This window comes from Scyliorhinus torazame, chromosome 3 (assembly GCF_047496885.1).
Source record: "Scyliorhinus torazame isolate Kashiwa2021f chromosome 3, sScyTor2.1, whole genome shotgun sequence".
Classification (NCBI taxonomy): domain Eukaryota; kingdom Metazoa; phylum Chordata; class Chondrichthyes; order Carcharhiniformes; family Scyliorhinidae; genus Scyliorhinus; species Scyliorhinus torazame.
In genome coordinates this window covers 326,842,652-326,863,077 of record NC_092709.1, presented here as the reverse complement: position 1 = coordinate 326,863,077, position 20,426 = coordinate 326,842,652, and the positions used below count along the sequence as shown (strand labels likewise).

At 43.9% G+C, this 20,426-nt stretch overlaps 1 protein-coding gene across 7 annotated transcripts in view; it reads right to left on the bottom strand.

Moving 5' to 3' along the window:
* eif2ak3 (eukaryotic translation initiation factor 2-alpha kinase 3) overlaps positions 1–20,426 on the bottom strand; it is a 113,250-nt gene that overhangs the window by 11,978 nt on the left and 80,846 nt on the right. For 5 of the 7 annotated variants that reach the window (XM_072497643.1, XM_072497646.1, XM_072497648.1 and 2 more), the window contains one exon: positions 13,750–20,384. The exons of the other annotated variants lie outside the window; for them this stretch is intronic. In XM_072497643.1, coding sequence (XP_072353744.1) covers positions 20,208–20,384 — 177 coding nt within the window. In that variant the 3' untranslated portion in view covers positions 13,750–20,207. Of the gene's footprint in view, positions 1–13,749; positions 20,385–20,426 lie in introns of those variants that run through there. 7 annotated transcript variants of the gene reach the window in all.

Sequence of the window (20,426 nt, the reverse complement as noted above, 5' to 3'; positions counted from 1 at the left end):
TCCTCAGCATTCTCAGCAACTCCGCCAATCTTCGTGTCACCCGCGAACTTACTAATCAGACCACCCACATTTTTCTCCAGATTATTTATATGTACAACAAACAACAGAGGTCCTATCACTGGTCCTCGCGGAACACCACTCGCTACAGATCTCCATTCAGAAAAACACCCTATCACTACTGGGAACAGACGAAGCCTGTGTGGAATATAAGGAAAGTAGGAAGGAACTTAAGCAAGGAGTCAGGAGGGCTAGAAGGGGTCACGAAAAGTCATTGGCAAATAGGGTTAAGGAAAATCCCAAGGCTTTTTACACGTACATAAAAAACAAGAGGGTAGCCAGTGAAAGGGTTGGCCCACTGAAGGATAGGCAAGGGAATCTATGTGTGGAGCCAGAGGAAATGGGTGAGGTACTAAATGAATACTTTGCATCAGTATTCACCAAAGAGAAGAAATTGGTAGATGTTGAGTCTGGAGAAGGGTGTGTAGATAGCCTGGGTCACATTGAGATCCAAAAAGACGAGGTGTTGGGTGTCTTAAAAAATATTAAGGTAGATAAGTCCCCAGGGCCTGATGGAATCTACCCCAGAATACTGAAGGAGGCTGGAGAGGAAATTGCTGAGGCCTTGACAGAAATCTTTGGATCCCCACTGTCTTCAGGTGATGTCCGGGAGGACTGGAGAATAGCCAATGTTGTTCCTCTGTTTAAGAAGGGTAGCAAGGATAATCCAGGGAACTACAGGCCAGTGAGCCTTACTTCAGTGGTAGGGAAATTACTGGAGAGAATTCTTAGAGACAGGATCTACTCCTATTTGGAAGCAAATGGACGTATTAGTGAGAGGCAGCATGGTTTTGTGAAGGGGAAGTTGTGTCTCACTAACTTGTTAGAGTTTTTCGAGGAGGTCACTAAGATGATTGATGCAGGTAGGGCAGTGGATGTTGTCTATATGGACTTCAGTAAGGCCTTTGACAAGGTCCCTAATGGTAGACTAGTACAAAAGGTGAAGTCACACGGGATCAGGGGTGAGCTGGCAAGGTGGATACAGAACTGGCTAGGTCATAGAAGGCAGAGAGTAGCAATGGAAGGATGCTTTTCTAATTGGAGGGCTGTGACCAGTGGTGTTCCACAGGGATCAGTGCTGGGACCTTTGCTGTTTGTAGTATATATAAATGATTTGGAGGAAAATGTAACTGGTCTGATTAGTAAGTTTGCAGACGACACAAAGGTTGGTGGAATTGCGGATAGCGATGAGGACTGTCAGAGGATACAGCAGGATTTATATTGGAGACTTGGGCGAAGAGATGGCAGATGGAGTTTAATCTGGACAAATGTGAAGTAATGCATTTTGGAATGTCTAATGCAGGTAGGGAATATACAGTGAATGGTAGAACCCTCAAGAGTATTGAAAGTCAAAGAGATCCAGGAGTACAGGTCCACAGGTCACTGAAAGGGGCAATACAGGTGGAGAAGGTAGTCAAGAAGACATACGGCATGCTTGCCTTCATTGGCCGGGGCATTGAGTATAAGAATTGGCAAGTCATGTTGCAGCTGTATAGAACCTTCGTTAGGCCACACTTGGAGTATAGTGTTCAATTCTGGTCGCCACACTACCAGAAGGATGTGGAGGCTTTCGAGAGGGTGCAGAAGAGATTTACCAGAATGTTGCCTGGTATGGAGGGCATTAGCTATGAGGAGCGGTTGAATAAACTCGGTTTGTTCTCACTGGAACGAAGGAGGTTGAGGGGCGACCTGATAGAGGTCTACAAAATTATGAGGGGCATAGACAGAGTGGATAGTCAGAGGCTTTTCCCCGGGGTAGAGGGGTCAATTACTAGGGGGCATAGGTTTAAGGTGAGAGGGGCAAGGATTAGAGTAGATGTACGAGGCAAGTTTTTTTACACAGAGGGTAGTGGGTGCCTGGAACTTGCTACCGGAGGAGGTGGTGGAAGCAGGGACAATAGTGACATTTAAGGGGCATCTTGACAAATACATGAATAGGATGGGAATAGAGGGATACGGACCCAGGAAGTGTAGAAGATTGTAGTTTAGTCGGGCAGCATGGTCGGCATGGGCTTGGAGGGCCTGTTCCTGTGCTGTACATTTCTTTGTTCTTTGTACTTTCTGTCTTCTATAACCAAGCCAGTCCACCTCGAATCCCATGTGATTTTAGTTTTTGTACCAGTCTGCCATTTAGCATCTTGTCAAACGCCTTACTAAAGTCCATATAAGTTACATCCACAGCCTTCCCTCAATAATTTTCTTTGTCACTTCTTCAAAAACTCAATCAAGCTTGTGAGACATGACCTTCCCCAAACAAAACCATGCTGCCTGTCGTTAACTAGTCCATTTTTCACCAATTGTGCATACATTCTGTCCCACAGTACCTTTTCCAAAAGCTTCGCACCACCGATGTCAGACTCACCGGACGATAATTTGCTGGATTGTCCCGGCTTCCTTTCTTTCTTTTAAAAAAAAAATTAAATTTAGAGCACCCAATTATATATTTTTCCAATTAAGGTGCAATTTCGGGTGGCCAATCCACCTAAGCTGCATATCTTTTGGGTTGTGGGAGTGAACCGCACGCAGACACCGGAAGAATGTGTAAACTCCACACGGAGTGACCCAGGGCCGTGATTTGAACCCAGGTCCTCAGTGCTGTAGTCCCAGTGCTAACCATTGCGCCATGTGCCGCCCTTCATGGGGCTGGTTTAGCACAAGGCAAAATAGCTGGCTCTGAAAGCAGACCAAGGCAGGCCAGCAGCATGGTTCGATTCCCATACCAGCCTCCCCGAACAGGCGCCGGAATGTGGCGACTAGGGGCTTTTCACAGTAACTTCATTTGAAGCTTACTTGTGACAATAAGCGATTTTCATTTCATTTCCCGCTTCCTTTCTTAAACAAGGGACTAACATTGGCTATTCATCAGTACTCTGGAGCCTCACCTGTGGTCAAAGAGAACATGAAGATATCTTTCCCCTTGCCTCCCGCAGTAACCTGGGATAGATCCCATCTGGCCCCAGGGCCCTGTCTACCTAAATGCAATTTAGGATACTCAACAATTCCTCCTTTGATATATTGATGCTCTCAAGAGAGTTCACGCACCTATCCCTGACCTCAACATCCGTCATGTCCTGCTCCCTGGTGAATACTGATACAAAGTACTCATTAAGGATCTCACCCACTTCCTGTGGTTCCACTCATAACCTCCCTCCATTGACCTTAAGTGCGCCTACTCTTTCTCTTGCTACCCTCTTGTTCCTAATATATGCACAAAACGCCTTGGGATTCTCCTTGACCATGTTTACTAAAGACATTTCATGGCCCCTTTTAGCACTCCTAATTCCACGTTTAAGTTCTTTCCTACTTTCACTGTACTCCTCAAGGGCTTCGTCAGACAATAAATCTAAATGTAACAAGACGAAAGTGTACTGACCTCAGCAGAACAAAGTCCAGTAACACTTCTAGGATATTAAAAATTAAAATTGGGAACCTGAATTGTAGCTCCAGTATACAGGAGGTTGAGAGTAGTGAGGTCATGAATAAGGTTTCAAAGTTGCAGGAGTGTACCGGCAGGCAGGAAGGTGGTTAAAAGTGTGTCTTCTTCAATGCCAGGAGCATCCGGAATAAGGTGGGTGAACTTGCGGCATGGGTTGATACCTGGGGCTTCGATATTGTAGCCATTTTGGAGACATTGATAGAGCAGGGACAGGAATGGTTGTTGCAGGTGCTGGGGTTTAGATATTTCAGTAAGCTCAGGGAAGGTGGTAAAAGAGGGGGAGGGGTGTCATTGTTAGTCAAGGATAGTATTGCGCTGGCAGAAAGGACGTTTGATGAGGACTCGTCTACTGAGGTTGTATGAGCTGAGGTTAGAAACAGGAAAGGAGAGGTCACCCTGTTAGGGGTTTTCTATAGGCCTCCGAAAAGTTCCAGAGATGTCGTGGAAAGGATTGCAAAGATGATTCTGGATAGGAGCGAAAGCAACAGGGTAGTTGTTATGGGGGACATTAACTTTACAAATATTGACTGGAAACGCTATAGTTCGAGTACTTTAGATGGGTCTGTTTTTGTCCAATGTGTGCAGGAGGATTTCCTGACACAGTATGTAGATAGGCCAACGTGAGGCGAGGCCTTATTGGATTTGGTACTAATGAACTAGGACAGGTATTAGATTTGGAGGTAGGTGAGTACTTTGATGATACTGACCACAATTCGATTACGTTTACTTTAGTGATGGAAAGGGATAGGTACATACACCGCAGGGCAAGAGTTATATCTGGGGGAAAGGCAATTATGATGCGATGAGGCAAGACTGAGGATGCATCAGATGGAGAGGAAAACTGCAAGGGATGGGCACAATGGAAATGTGGAGCTTGTTCAAGGAACAGCTACTGCGTGTCCTTGATAAGTCTGTACCTGTCAGGCAGGGAGGAAGTGGTCGAGCGAGGGAACCGTGGTTTACTAAAGCAGTCAAAACACTTGTCAAGAGGAAGAAGGAGGCTTATGTAAAGATGAGACATGAAGGTTCAGTTAGGGCGCTCAAGAGTTACAAGTTAGCCAGGAAGGACCTAAAGAGAGCTAAGAAGAGCCAGGAAGGGGCATGAGAAGTCTTTGGCACGTAGGATCAAGGATAACCCTAAAGCTCTCTATAGATAGGCCAGGAATAAAAGAATGACTAGGGTAAGACTAGGGCCAGTCAAGGACAGTAGTGGGAAGTTGTGCGTGGAGCCCGAGGAGATAGGAGAGGTGCTAAATGAATATTTTTCGTCAGTATTCACACAGGAAAAAGACAATGTTGTCAAGGAGAATACTGAGATTCAGGGTACTAGACTAGAAGGGCTTGAGGTTCATAAGGAGGAGTTGTTAGCAATTCTGGAAAGTGTGAAAATAGATAACTCCCCAGGGCCGGATGGGATTTATCCTAGGATCCTCTGGGAAGCTAGGGAGGAGATTGCTGAGCCTTTGGCTTTGATCTTTCAGTCATCTTTGTCTACAGGAATAGTGCCAGAAGACTGGAGGATAGCAAATGTTGTCCCCTTGTTCAAGAAGGGGAGTAGAGACAACCCCGGTAACTATAGACCAGTGAGCCGTACTTCTGTTGTGGGCAAAGTCTTGGAAACGTTTATAAGAGATAGGATGCATAATCATCTGCAAAGGAATAATTTGATTAGAGATAGTCAACACGGTTTTGTGAAGGGTAGGTTGTGCCTCACAAACCTTATTGAGTTCTTTGAGAAGGTGACCAAACAGGTGGATGAGGGTAAAGCAGTTGATGTGGTGTATATGGATTTCAGTAAAGCATTTGATAAGGTTCCCCAGGGTAGGTTACTGCAGAAACTACATAGGCATGGGATTCAGGGTGATTTCGCAGTTTGGATCAGAAACTGGCAAGCTGGAAGACAAAGGGTGGTGGTTGATGGGAGTCCAGTTACTAGTGGTGTACCACAAGGATCTGTTTTGGGGCCACTGCTGTTTGTCATTTTTATAAATGACTTGGAGGAGGGCGTAGAAGGATGGGTGAGTAAATTTGCAGATGACACTAAAGTCGGGGGAGTTGTGGACAGTGCGGAAGGATGTTACAAGTTACAGAGGGACATAGATAAGCTGCAACGCTGGGCTGAGAGGTGTCAAATGGCGTTTAATGCAGAAAAGTGTGAGGTGATTCATTTTGGAAGGAATAACAGGAAGACAGAGTACTGGGCTAATGGTAACATTCTTGGTAGTGTGGATGAGCAGAGAGATCTCGGTGTCCATGTACATAGATCCCTGAAAGTTGCCACCCAGGTTGAGAGGGTTGTTAAGAAGGCGTACGGTGTGTTAGCTTTTGGAGTATTGCGTGCAATTCTGGTCGCCGCATTATAGGAAGGATGTGGAAGCATTGAAAAGGGTGCCAAGGAGATTTACCAGAGTGTTGCCTGGTATGGAGGGAAGATCTTATGAGGGAAGGCTGAGGGACTTGAGGCTGTTTTCATCAGAGAGAAGAAGGTGAAGAGGTGACTTAATTGAGGCATACAAGATGATCAGAGGATTAGATAGGGTGGACAGTGAGAGCCTTTTTCCTCGGATAGTGATGTCTAGCACGAGGGGACAAAGCTTTAAATTGAGGGGAGATAGATATAGGACAAATGTCAGAGGTAGGTTCTTTACTGAGAGTAGTAAGGGCGTGGAATGCCCTGCCTGCAACAGTAGTGGACTCGCCAACCTAAGGGCATTCAAATGGTCATTGGATAGACATATGGACGATAAGGGAATAGTGTAGATGGGCTTTAGAGTGGTTTCACAGGTCGGCGCAACATTGAGGGCCAAAGGGCCTGTACTGCGCTGTAATGTTCTATGTTCTATTAACAGGAAGGAAGCTTAAGCACACAAGGTCAGTTACAGTTAAAATTAGTCATACAAAAGATGCTCCCTGAAAGATTCTCTACTTGGTCAGACCCACAGGTAAACACCTTCCAGGCTGCACACCCTTGTATGTGTTCCAATGATATTACCCAATAACACTGCTGTCACTTAAATAAAAGTATACCACAGGATCTCTCAAACTTTCTTCCACCCAGCTGTGGCAATTCAAGAACATCCGAAACAAGGCTCCTTTTAACAGCCTCATGCTTTTCTAGCTTGACTGGATAACTGATTCAAATGTTACCTTTCAGCCCGGAAATGTTTCCTGGAGACTGTTTCACATAGCCCACCCCAAATCAGCCCAACATCTCTCCTTACATTTCCCTTACCCCTTTTCTCTTCAATTCCTTTGTTCTCAAAACTCATTCAAACTTAAAAACTTTTCCATAATCTAAAAATCTTTCATGTCTTTCTTAGTGCCCCCAATTTTGAGGTCAAATAAACCGTAATAATCTTCCCTTGTTCACTTGGGAAACGTGTGCAAGCTGTAAAAGCCACTGATTCCCCTTGAAATTTAAGGGCCACAAATAGGACCCCATCTATCCCATAATGCAAATTCCTAGACTTTATTTGTCGACTTATAAAATCTCTGATTGTAGTCTCGTTACAAATGCATGCATTTGACACCTATACCTCTTCTCATCTCTCAATTCGTCAGACAAGCTGACTCTATTATAGGAGCTGGTTTAGCACAGTGGGCTAAACAATTGGCATGTAATGCAGAACAAGGCAGCAGTGTGGGTTCAATTCCCATACCGGCCGCCCCGAACAGGTGCTGAAATGTGCCGACTAGGGGCTTTTCACAGTAACTTCATTGAAGCCTATTTGTGACAATAAGCGATTATTAACCTTTCCCCAGATTAATTGAATCATTTACACAGCCACAGTCTTCTTTATTGAATAAGACAATATTCACCAAAAATATTTTTAAAAATACCATCCCTGTCACAAGATCCAAAACACAATTCAAGGGAAGAAAGCCAACCCAGGTTCGCAACCATTTTGAGATCCAAGAAATAGCAGATACACCTTTCCAACCTGATGGTTCCGAGGAGAAATCAAAGAGGCTGGTAAACAGTTCTGGTCATTAGAGTTCAAAGTCCAAGGATACAGAAACGAATTTAGTTGGGACATCAGAGTAGGAGTCTCCTTCTTATCTGACAAATTGGCTTCAGAACTGGCTTGAGGTAGTAAAAATCCAATCATTTGAATTGATGCTGCAAGGGCCAGGAGACATAGATCTCAAAGTGAAGGGTCAGTTTCATACAGCCCTTAGACATGAGGATAAAGAAAATAATGAACCCCTTTATATTTTACAGAACCAATAAATTCCGCTGCTTAGTAGGTTAGTGTGTTTTAAGACTTTGTCTCCTACAGAATCTCGATGAGGTATCAATCGAGGACAGCAACGCAATGTTCAAGGATGAATCTCCACTGTTGGTTGAAGGACTGACAGACTCCAGTTCCACTTGAAGTTCAGTCTGAGTTACTCATATTTTTTATGCAATGGGGCGTGGTCATCCAATCCTGAAGATTTCTCTCAAGTCAGTTTTTCATTGAATGGATTTGTGGTCAGGTGACCCATGAACTCCAGGATTGCAACAGAATATACAGATTCACCACTCTCTGGGTGAAGAAATTTCTCACCTCAGTCCTAAAAGGTTATCCTCAAACTAAGGTACCTAGTTCTGCACTCCCCCACCACTGGGAATATTATTTCTGAATCCACCCTGCCTAATCCTGTTAGAATTTCATAAAGGTTTCTTGGAGGTCCCCTCTCATTTTTCTAAACTCCAATTAATATATTCCAAACCCACTTAGTCTCTCCTCATTTGACTGTTCTGCCATCCCAGGTATCAGCCTAGTAAACCTTCACACCACTCCCACCATAGCAAGAGGGGCAGTACAGTAGTTAGTGCTAGGGTCACAGGTTTGATTCCTGCTTGGGTCACTTGTCTGTGTGGAGTCTGCACGTTCTCTCCGTGTCTGCGTGGGCTTCATCAGGGTGCTTCAGCTTCCTCCCACAAGTCCCAAAAGGTGCGTTTCTTAGGTGAACTGGATATTCTGAATTCTCCCTCAGTTTACCCGAACAGGCGCCGGATTGTGGCAACTAGGGGATTGTTACGATAAATTCACTGCCGTGTTAATGTAAGCCTACTTGTGACAATAAAGATTATATTATAATAATTATTATTATACCAGTGTGGCTGAAGTGATATGCACATAAAGCAAGGGCAAGTGAAGTGCTTGACGATTGCACACACCTGTTGGCTGTAAGAGTCGTGCACTCCCATTGCATCCAATCAATCCGAAATATCTTTTGCTTTTAATCACTTGAAGTTGATTACAGTTCTATGAACGATTGAGCATTTTCCAAAATGTATGAAATATTCGCCATGTATTCAATCTTATTCAAGGGTCATAGTTAGTGAACAAGCCAAATTTCAATCTTGTGGCCCACTGACTAGATTAGATTTAGATTTGTCATGTGTACCGAGGTACAGTGAAAAGTATTGTTCGGTGTACAGTCAAGGAGATTGTTATAAACATTAAAAAATCCGGACAATGTAAATATATAGACATCAGATATCGGCTGAAGCATACGGAGTATAGTGCAAACAACAGTAGAGAAGATGCATAGAGATCAGTTCAGTCCATAATAGGAATCTGGTATCAGCAGGAAAGAAGCTGTTTATCAATTGTTACTGCGTTTTCTCAGACTTTTGCATCTTGTGCCCAATGGAAAAGGTTGGAGGTTGGAAGGTCTTCACCATTGTCTTCACGGTGGAAGACACAGTGGGATGCCAGAGCTCCAGGAGAACCAGGGGGCAGAGGTAAGTGCAGTGACCATTACCATGGAGAAGGTTCTGGGGAAACTGAAAGGTCTGAAGGTGGATAAGTCACCTGGACCGGATGGACAGCACCACACGGTCCTAAAAGAGATAGCTGAGGAAATTGTGGAGGCATTAGTGATGATCTTTCAGGAATCATTGGAGGCAGGAAGGGTCCCAGAGGACTGGAAGGTGGCGAATGTAACACCACTGTTTAAGGGAGGCAGAAGACGGGAAATTATCGGCCGGTTAGCCTGACTTCGGTCATTGGTAAGATTTTAGAGTCTGTTATTAAAGATGAGATCGCGAAGCACTTGGAAGTGCATGGTAAAATAGGACTGAGTCAGCACGGCTTTGTCAAAGGGAGGTCGTGTCTCAGTTCTTTGAGGAAGTAACAAGGAAGTTAGACAAAGGAGAAACCAGTGGACTTGATTTATTTAGATTTCCAGGTCTTTGACAAGGTGCCGCATAGGAGACTATTGAATAAGTTAAGAGCTCATGGTGTTCAGGGTAAGATCCTGGCTTGGATAGAGGATTGGCTGACTGGCAGAACGCAGAGAGTGGGGATAAAGGAGTCTTTTTCAGGATGGCAGCCAGTGACTAGCGGTGTGCCTCAGGGGTCTGTGCTGGGACCACAACTTTTTACAATATACATTAATGATCTGGAAGAAGGTACTGAAGGCACTATTGCTAAGTTTGCAGATGATACAAAGGTCCAAAGAGGGATAGGTAGTATTGAGGAAGCAAGGGGGCTGCAGAAGGACTTGGAAAAGCTAGGAGAGTGGGCAATGAAGTGGCCAATGAAATACAATGTGGAAAAGTGTGAGGTTATGCACTTTGGAAGGAAGAATCTCAGCATAGACTATTTTCTAAATGGGGAAGTGCTTCGGAAAGCAGAAGCACAGAGGAACATGGGAGTCCTTGCTCACGATTCTCTTAAAAAGTTAATGTGCAAATTCAGTCAGCAGTTAAGGCAGCAAATGCAATGTTAGCATTCATGTCAAGAGGGCTAGAATACAAGGCCAGGGATGTACTTCTGAGGCTGTATAAGGCTCTGGTCAGACCCATTTGGAGTATTCTGAGCAGTTTTGGGCCCCATATCCAAGGAAGGATGTGCTGGCCTTGGAAAGGGTCCAGAGAAGGTTCACAAGAATGATCGCTGGAATGAAGAACTTGTCGCATGAGGAACGTTTGAGGACTCGGTCTGTACTCGTTGGAGTTTAGAAGGATGAGAGGATTTCTTATTGAAACGTGCAAGATACTGCGAGGCCTGGATAGAGTGGACGTGGAGAGGATGTTTCCAATTGTAGAAAAAACTAGAACCAGGAGTTCACCATCTCAGATTAAAGGGACGATCCTTTAAAACGGAGATGAGGAGGAATTTCTTCAGCCAGAGGGTGGTGAATCTGTGGAACTCTTTGCCGCAGAAGGCTGTGCAGGCCAATTCACAGGTCTTTAAGACAGAGATAGATAGGTTCTTGATCAATAAGGGGATCAGGGGTTATGGGAAGAAGGCAGGAGAATGGGGATGAGAAAATATCAGCCATGATTGAATGGCGGAGCAGACTCGATGGGCCAAGTGGCCTAATTCTGCTCCAACGTCTTATGCAAGAGAGAATAACCCAGGTGGGAGGGGTCTTTGATTATGCTGCCCACTTTCCCAAGTCAACAGGTGTAGACAGAGTCAATGGATGGGAGGTAGGTTCGCGTTATGGACTGAGCTGTGTGCACAACTCTCTGTAATTTCTTACGGTCTGGGCCGAGCAGTTGCCATACCAGGCTGTGATGCAGCCAGATAGGATGCTTTCTATGGTTCATCTGTAAAAATTGGGAAGAAACCTTCTTAGCTTCCTGAGCAAGTACAAATGCTGTTGTATTTTCTTGGTCATAGCGTTGACGTGGGTGGACCAGGACAGATTGTTGATGTGCACACCTAGGAATTTGAAGCTGTCAACCATCTCCATCTTGACACCATTGATGGAGACAAGGGTGTGTACAACACGTAATTTTCTTAAGTCGATGACAGCTCCTTAGTTTTGCTTACATTGAGGGAGAGTTCATTGTCGTTATACCACGCCACTAGGTTCTCCAACTCCCTCCTGTACTCTGACTCATTGTTGTTTGAGAGCCGACCGACAATGGTGGTGTTATCAGCAAACTTCTAGAAGTGTAGGTTGCCCATCACTGCCATAGGGGGAATTCAACAAAAGTTCACAAGACTTGTTTCAGGGATGGCAGGACTGTCTTATGATCAGAGGTCGGTCAAACTGGGCCTGTATTCTGTGGAATTTTGAAGATTGAGGTGATCTCACTGAAACCTACAAAATACTTAAGGAATAGATGTTCCTTTGGTTGGGGACCAGGGAACACTACTTCAAAATAAATGAACATGTCATTTAGGACAAAGATGAGAAGTTTCTTTATAAGACGATTGTGAATCTTTGGCATTCGCTGCCCCAGAGAGCTGTGGAAGCCGAGTAATTTGTATGTTTAAGGCAGAGATTGATAGTTAAGAGTTATGGAGAAAAAGCAGTGCGTCCAATCAGCCATAATGTTATTGAGTGGCAGAGCAGGCCAGATAGGCTGAATGGCATACTCCTTATGTTCCTATCTGTGCTGAAATGGTCTAGACACAGCAGAATGCCATCCAAAGTTGTGTGAAGCACATCGGCACGACAACCTCGCAAACAAATTTACATTTAACAGCCCATCTGTCAGCTTAATCCAAATTGCTTTTACTCATTAAAATAGATTAGGAACCTACCTGGTAAACGGCCTCCGCAATCTCCACAGACAGCAATAAAGTTGAAAAACAGCCGTGTTGTGCTGTTGCTCAATGTAAACACACAGGTATTTCTCGAGTTCTGTCCAAAATCGATTATTGGCCAAATCATGAAAAGTGGCGCTTTTTTTTTTAAGTAGGGCAAAGGGACAGGCCCCGAGTTTATGTTAGCTATGTCTACCTCATACGCTGCAAGAAAGGATGTCCTGAAATGTGGTACATTGGCAAGAACATGCAGACGCTGCGACAATGGATGAACGGACATCGCACGACAATCGCCAGGCAGGAATGTTCCCTTCAAGTCGGGGAACACTTCAGCAGTCAAGGGCATTCAGCCTCTGATCTTCGGCCTGGGCTTTCGCAATCCTACCAACTGTCCTGGCTTGAGACAATTTACACCTCTTTAAGCTGTGATTATCCCTCTCTCCAGTTGCTCCGTCTGGATCTGTAGACTTAATTACCTGCAAAGACTCGCATTCAAAGTATCGTATTGCATCTTTGACTCTGTCATTATATATATATATATATATATGTTTCTGGAACCCACCTCTTCATTCACCTGAGGAAGGAGCTGTGCTCCGAAAGCTAGTGATTCGAAACAAACCTGTTGGACATTAACCTGGTGTTGCAAGACTTCATACTGTGCTCACTCCAGTCCAACGCCGGCATCTCCTCATCATATTTTAGCTGGACCAGAGACTGAATGCTGGGCTGTTGGCATTAATCTAATGCAGACACTACCATGAGATGTTAAACCAAGGCTTGCATGTGCACCCACAAGTAGATGTACAAAACACTTCTTGGAAGAACAGCAGGGAAAGTATTCTCCAATGTCCTGGCCAATATTTATTTTGCAAATCAAAACAGATCATCAGGTCATCACACTGCTATTTGTGGGAACTTGCTGGGTGTAAAGTTCCACAATAGCCACACATTTGAAAGTATACCTTTTGCTGTAAAGTTTTTTGGGCTATTCCAAGTTTCTCTATATAAATGATCTTCTTTCTTTACACAAAACAGAGTAATAACTGGAGTCACTATTTTAATTAATTGTTGAGATTCTGTTGGCTACTGGATCAAATCTGTAGCTTCCAGCATTCAAAACCAAGTGAAATTGTAAGTTTAAAAAAGTCCCATCATTAAAAATATTGTACAGCCTGCATTGTGGTTTTGGATAGGGCAGATGATTGGCTGTTAATCTGCTTCAATAGCCCAGAACAATGAAACAACTTGTATTATATACAATTCCCTTTCATAACCATGGCATCCCAAATCAGGGAATCAATTACTTCTTAAATATTGTCAATCAGCACCAGTGTATAAAATTCTGCAAACATCAATTAGATGAATTAGTGATATGATTGAGGAATGAATGCTGGCCAGGACACCATCAGAATTTGTTCCTCTTCAAAACACACACCTGAAAGATAAATGGAGTGTTGCTTTAGCTTTTCTTTTAAAGTTGCTTTCTAATGATGCACCATTCCACCACCGCCAACCCATCTTGAGTGGGAACTGACCTCTGGATATAGAAGCAAATGTGCATTGCTAATGGAGTCAGGTTGACACTCTCGGAATTAGAGCTCCGGCGAACAAACATGTACAGTGGCTAAAACTTGGACCCTCTCTGGTTTGTATTGCCTGGGAAAATGTCTTCCAAACAGAGGCATGTGGCAGAGAATCTACGCTGTCAAATTAGGAGCAAACTTGCATTTGGTGAATAAAATAAATCTCCACAGATACAATTCAATATTTTATTGAATATTTTAGACTTGTATGAAGTCACAATGCTGCAATGCACCAATTATTGCAAGGAGCGCATCCCCAGCATAACCAACCCAAATAGATTGATAATGAAGATTAATACAGTTTTACACCGTATGACAAAGAAAATGTAATCCTCCGCAGTCAGGTTTACACAAACCTCCCTTCATAAAATAAATTTTAAAATGTAAATTGTTAACTGCACAATCCTGAAAAAATTATATACATAATTATCAATTTATGTATTTTGATTCAAGATAAAGATGTTTACAGTGGCAGAATGAGGCAGACACAAGAGGAATGGGTAGAGTAATGTGATCCTTTCCAACAGTTCACACCATCTTTAGGTCAGTTCATTTAAAGCTGTGTTCTGTGCAAAGGCTCTTGGTGGCAAAGCACAGTCACAGGTATTGCACTTAGAGGGGCACATCACAAACTCTACCAAATATGTTTATTAAATACACAGTTTACAAACAGGGCATCGGGCATCTTAAAAACACTGAATCAAGATACGTTGTGAGAGGGGAAAGGCTACTTCCAGTATAAAAAGCACCGTCCTACCCTATTAAAACAAATAATAATTCCTGGGATGTGGACATTTGTTCCCAATCCTTAATTCCCCTCAAGGCCGAGGTGAGCTACCTGCTTGAATACAGCCAAATGGTTTGCCAGGCCATTTCAGGGGCTCTTAAGGTTCAGCCACAAAGTAGGAAAGATAGATAGATAGATTTCCTTTCCGAAAGCATGTTACTGAATCAGATAGGCTTTTACAACAAGCCATCAGTTTCATGGTGACTATTCCTAGCATTTTGTTCCAGGTTTATTTCACTGGATGAAATTCACCAGCTGCTTTAATGGAATTTAAGCCATTTGCTAGCCCAGTAACGTAACCACTGTTACCATACCTCCATCCTCTCCCCAGCTCCACCCCAAAGCATGTACATCTCCTGCTGTAAAGTAATAAATTTAGTAACTCTTCTCCAAGCGCTTCAGTTCTCCCTGCCCATAAGTCTGATGGAAACCCAGCCAGACTGCCACCTTAACAGGGGACGTGTCCTTTCTCACTGGACTGAGTTCTAATGCTAAAGGCCCCTAATCAGGAAAAGTTGACACCAGTTTGACTACCAAACCCATCGGCTCACACCAACTTGTCCAAGTTACAATGTTTTTGCATCATGAATCATTACAGACTGTGCCCACAGCCATCAAAATATCTGCCCCTGCTTGAACCCACAGGAATCATCAGGAGCAAACAGTTTTATTACATGCCCACAATACAGGTACTTTTTAAAAGAACCATTTAGGCTAGTGCTCATCCCAATTTCATATTTCGATCCTGAAAAGAGCGAGCTCATGATTAAACATTTTAAGCATAACACATATATACATAGTTCATGGGTAAAAAGTGCATTTATAAAAATTCATAGTCACTCGGGTGTGAAAAATCTACCGGGAAACTTGCATGGCATAAAGAATGTGCACTTCGAAATGTGACATGCCCGACGCAAGAAAGTAAGTTTGTAATCCAGGTAGGACTGCATAGCAATAAATGGTTGTGTACTGTGTAAGGCATATTATAGCTTCAGTTACTGAGCAGTCTTACCAATACACTTCAATTGTTTATCTGACCCCCCCGCACCCAGACAGCACAAACATTGTTCCACTTAAGAGTCAGGAATATTAAGGGCGTCACACCTGTGACAATCACCTGGCGACAGACAATCCTGCTGCACAAATCCTTAAAAGGTTACTTCAGGTGGTCCAACCCAATCTGAATCCTGGGAAAGTATAGGAGTGACATTTGATATGTTTTTGCATAATCTGAAAAGGTTAATGTAAAATGGAGCTTGGTTGATTTAAAGCAGGCAGGAGTGAATCAGTGGTAAGGAACTGGAACAAAATACAATTGCACATAGGTTTCATACTGGATAGCAACTTGTGGCTTTTCTCAGCTCTCAGATCAATATTAATGCATCAATAGATGTACAAGGTAGGTATGTCAATGGTTTTAATTGTGAGAAACTAACCAGGGCAAGAAATCAAAGGAAAAGTGAGAATACGTAAAGCATAATAAACATTTTTAAATGCAATGCTGGAAGTGAAGACAGAAAATGCTGTGAATACAAGTCAGATCAGAAGGCAGAATGCTGAGTTAGCAACCACACAGGATATAGGGCACAGAAACAAACTACTTGCCTCAACTAGTCCAACACCAGTCGTCATGCTCCTCTCAAGCCCCCTTCCATCTTTTTTTTAAAAATTATATATATATTTTTTTAATAGGGTGCCCAATTCATTTTTTCCAATTAAGGGACAATTTAGCGTGGCCAATCCACCTACCCTGCACATCTTTTGGGTTGTGGGGGTGAAACCCACGCAAACACGGGGAGAATGTGCAAACTCCACGCGGACAATGACCCAGAGCCGGGATCAAACCTGGGTCCTCAGTGCCATGAGGCAGCAGTGCTGACTACTGCACCACCATGCTGCCCTTAAGCCCCCTTCCATCTTTATCTTTTTTGTCACTCACTCATGTGAGCATCGCTAGTGAGGCCAGCATTTATTGCACATCTCCAATTGCCCTCAACACGGTGGTGGTGGAGCTGCCTTCTTGCAATCAGTACACCCACAATGGGTACACCTGGCTCGTTACACTTCACGAGATCTAACGTGATCGCGTGAGGCATCGCGATCTGGATCCTGCCCACAGATTTGCATATTTAAGTGTGCAGTCAGGCTCATTTGAATATGTTCTCACCGGAATTACCCAAGGCACGGAATTACCTTGCGCCTCAGAGACACCGAGTGAGTGCCAGTTAGCAGTAGTCTCCACCAATGTGGCCCAGGCAGACCAGCAATTTGTGGGTCCCCCAGGCGATTGAGGGACCCCCGGTGGTCGGGCCCTGGGCAGAGTGGTATCCTGGCAAACGCACCAAGGCACTGCCAGAATTCCCAGGTGACACTGCCAGTCTGGCACCCTGGTAGTGCCCTTGCCAGGTGAAATCATGCCCATGGCAGGGATTGGGCCAAGGGGTGGCCTGCCCTTGTGGAATGCAGGGAACTTGATGACCCCCTTATGGGCAAGCTGGTGCATTTGGGGGGGGGGGGGGGGTCCCAAGGCCACGGGTCTAAAGCGGTGTTCATTAGTGCAGGAAATGGGACTACATGCGGCCTCGGTCGGTCTTACCTCACCTAGTCCCCGACAAAGCAGAGCCCCATTTATTAGCAGGGTCGTTCTCAGCATTGCCAGCGCCGGGAAACACCCGTCTAAGCACGTTCGCCATGGGACTCCGTTTCATTTCTTGTTCTCTCTACCGGTTGACTTGATTCAGCACTTCTGTTTTATTATGTTTAAGGTTGTGGATGGGGTTCCAATCAAGCGGCTGCTTTGTCCTGGATGACGTCAGCATGCTCGAGTGCGGTTGGAGCTGTACTCAAGGCAAGTGGAAAGTAATTCATCACACTCCATGAAACTCCTCCACCTGCAGCCTCTCCTTCAAACCACTCACCATACTGACTTGCAACCTCATCAGCACTGCGGGTGTACCTGCACTACATGGACTCCAGCAATTCAAGGAGGCAGTTCATCACCTTCAAGAGCAATTAGGGATGAGCAATAAACCTGACCGAGGCAGCGACACCCACATACTACAAATGAGTTAAAAAATTCAGCCCATGAATTTCCTGTGATTGCAGCACCTATAATTTTATAGTTACCTCCCTCCAGTTTCGCTTTCCTACAATTCTTAACAAGATGCTTGGTTATTCTCACTTTTGCTTGGGACGATTAATCCTCCAAGGTTACTAGATATCTCTCCGTGGATACTGACAGATCTGCAGGTTTTGAATTAAGGCTCACTTTGCTCAACTGGAAAGGTGACAATTTTCCAGCAAGTACTTTTTATGACATGGAAAGATCAGTAACAATAAAGACATTTCAATCTGGTAACCTGTTCACCTCCCGAACTATCTACTCAACTGTTAATTCCAGCAGCACTTAATCTATTCCATTTCTGCTCTTCCCTGCATATTTTCATTTCCCAGATCATAACTCAGGAGGGTGACATTTCTGTATCGAAAGAGAAAATGCTGGAAAATCTCAGCAGGTCTGGCAGCATCTGTAGGGAGAGAAAAGAGCTAAAGTTGAGAGTCCGGTAACTCTTTGTCAAACTCTTTGTCAAAGCTAACAGACAGAGAAAGTGGGAAATATTTATATTGTGGAGTGAGAATGAAAAATGAGTCATAGCCACAGAAACCCAGGGAAACGGGGTGCTAATGGTCACAGAAACCAAGAGGAAAGAGTGTTAATGGCAGTCCCCAGAGAGAACAAAAGATGTGAAAGGTCAAACAGCAGGGAAACTAACATCAGAGGGTGAACTGTAGATGTGGGGGATGGGGAAGGGGGAAGCAAAGAGGAGAAAGGGTAAGGAAAGGTGGATAAGATGGGGGCGGGTTTAAATATATATTAAGACAAGACAGAAAGAAATGGTACAAGACAGTTAAAATGAAATGGGATGATTTCTGTATGCTTACTGAGAACGAGCGGTGCCATTTTTGTTGCTGAATGTGTTTTTGATTAAGGTAGGTTGCTTATTTTCATTGGTGACAATCTCATATTGGTGACAATCTCATACATGAAACATCTTTTCCTCCGGCTGAATCTGAACATCAATTAAATGAGTTCCCTTTATTAGCCAAAATAATGGCTAACACACTTCGGGTCTAGGTCTTGTGAACTGACAACATTTTAACAGGTTTACAAACAGACTCAGGAAAACACAATTCTGCAATCTTAACTGTGCACAAAATGATACAGGCACCAGATACAATCCTGCAGGAATATGTACTTTGGAAGCAGACTTCTAAGCACAGATGATTTATTACTTTTTAAAAAAATTTATAGTACCCAATTATTTTTTCCAATTAAGGGGCAATTTAGTGTGGCCAATCCACATACCCTGCACATCCTTGGGTTGTGAGGGCGAAACCCGCGCAAACACTCCACACGGACAGTGATCCAGGACGCGGAGCAAACCCGGATCCTCAGCACCATAGGCTATCACTGCACCACCGTGCTGCCCACCGATGATTTATTACAATAAGTGTTTTTTTTTAAAAATTGTATGGGTCTATAGGCTGAAAACTGTTTTGATAAATAACAAAACAGCTGGATTTAAATACTCAATTGCAACCATGAGCTTGAATCAACCTGACCAACATGATGAGAGAAATGAATTCAGTTTTCACTTCACTTTGATGGGCATGATATATCACAATGAGTGTGCTTTAAGTCTCTACCAGATAAGCCTTCTTGTCAATGAGGAGCAGGTATCCTGGCTGATATCGTTCCTAAGATAGCCCACAGATGCTGAAGCAATAGCACCACAATTAAGAGCAGCCGATTGAACACTGATGGAAACTAAGCCTGGAACCGTCTGGCCTTTACTGTTTAGCCCTTCACAGGGTCTGTGCTGTTACCCATCGGGACACTGGAGAGCTATAGAGAGATAAGCATCATGACACACAGGCAATTTCAGTATGTTTATGTTATTAGTTGATCAGAAACTCAGTGAACTTGTTATATGACAAAAATCGAAGTACCTTCAATCAATACAGCAATGTTAACAAAATGACAACTGTGAAGGCATATTTTGCATAATTAATTTAGAAATTGCCTTTTCATTATGAAACCTGCACAGCAAGACAAAGTTGAAAATCCATTAGCTCCTCTTGACCAGTTTTGATGAGATTGCATAACAGTGGCTGTGTCTATGTCATTATGCCCTCGCGGTCACAACACATTCCAACTCCATCATTCTCTAAATCCAGTCGAACAAACCCACAAAAAGCACATGGGTGGGGAGGGCGGGGGAACTGTTTTAAAACCATGACTTAAATTCAAGTGACAGCGTTACTTGCATTTCCAACAATTGGGGCCTAGAAATGCAAATATGTCGTGTGACAGGAGGACGCAATGAGCAGTGTAAGCACCACCCAGCCTGCTCAGCAGTTTAAAGCTACAAATGTTCCAGTTCTCACTTTCCCTTGAAATTTACACATCTCATCCACTGTGCGTGCTCATTGCACAAAAGGGACTCACTCCACAGTATGTGCTTATGGAATTGGTGAAGAATTAACTGAAACCTGTGTAACTGGAGTTGGGTCTTCGATCAGTTGAGCTGTCCCCAGCATCACTTCAGAGATGCAAATCTTTCAAATGGTCACGTTTTTGACAAACATTTCAGATTACAGTTTGGATGTACAATTTATGCAGCAGAAGAGTCTCAGCGTTGCCACCACCTGGTCTTGGCAACTTTTCTTTCAACAAAAGAGTTGTGTGAATGTGGCTTGTAATCTTCTGCAAATACTGACTGCGCAGCGATAACTGGGAAAAGATGGGGAAATCAAGAACCTGCCTGGTCGATGTTCCACCGTTAAGAAACAGATCCCCTCAAAGCCTTGACTCCGCTGGAACTGAGCGTCCGTGATCTCTGTCTCAGCAACTGCTTTTCCGGGATGTTAAAGCTCTCGAAGAGTGGGTTGTTGACAATGTCTATGGCCTCGGGGCGCTCGGCAGGTTCGTGAGAAAGCATTTGCTGCACCATTTCATACTGCACCAGAGGAGTTTCAAAAATTCAGATAAGTTAATTTCT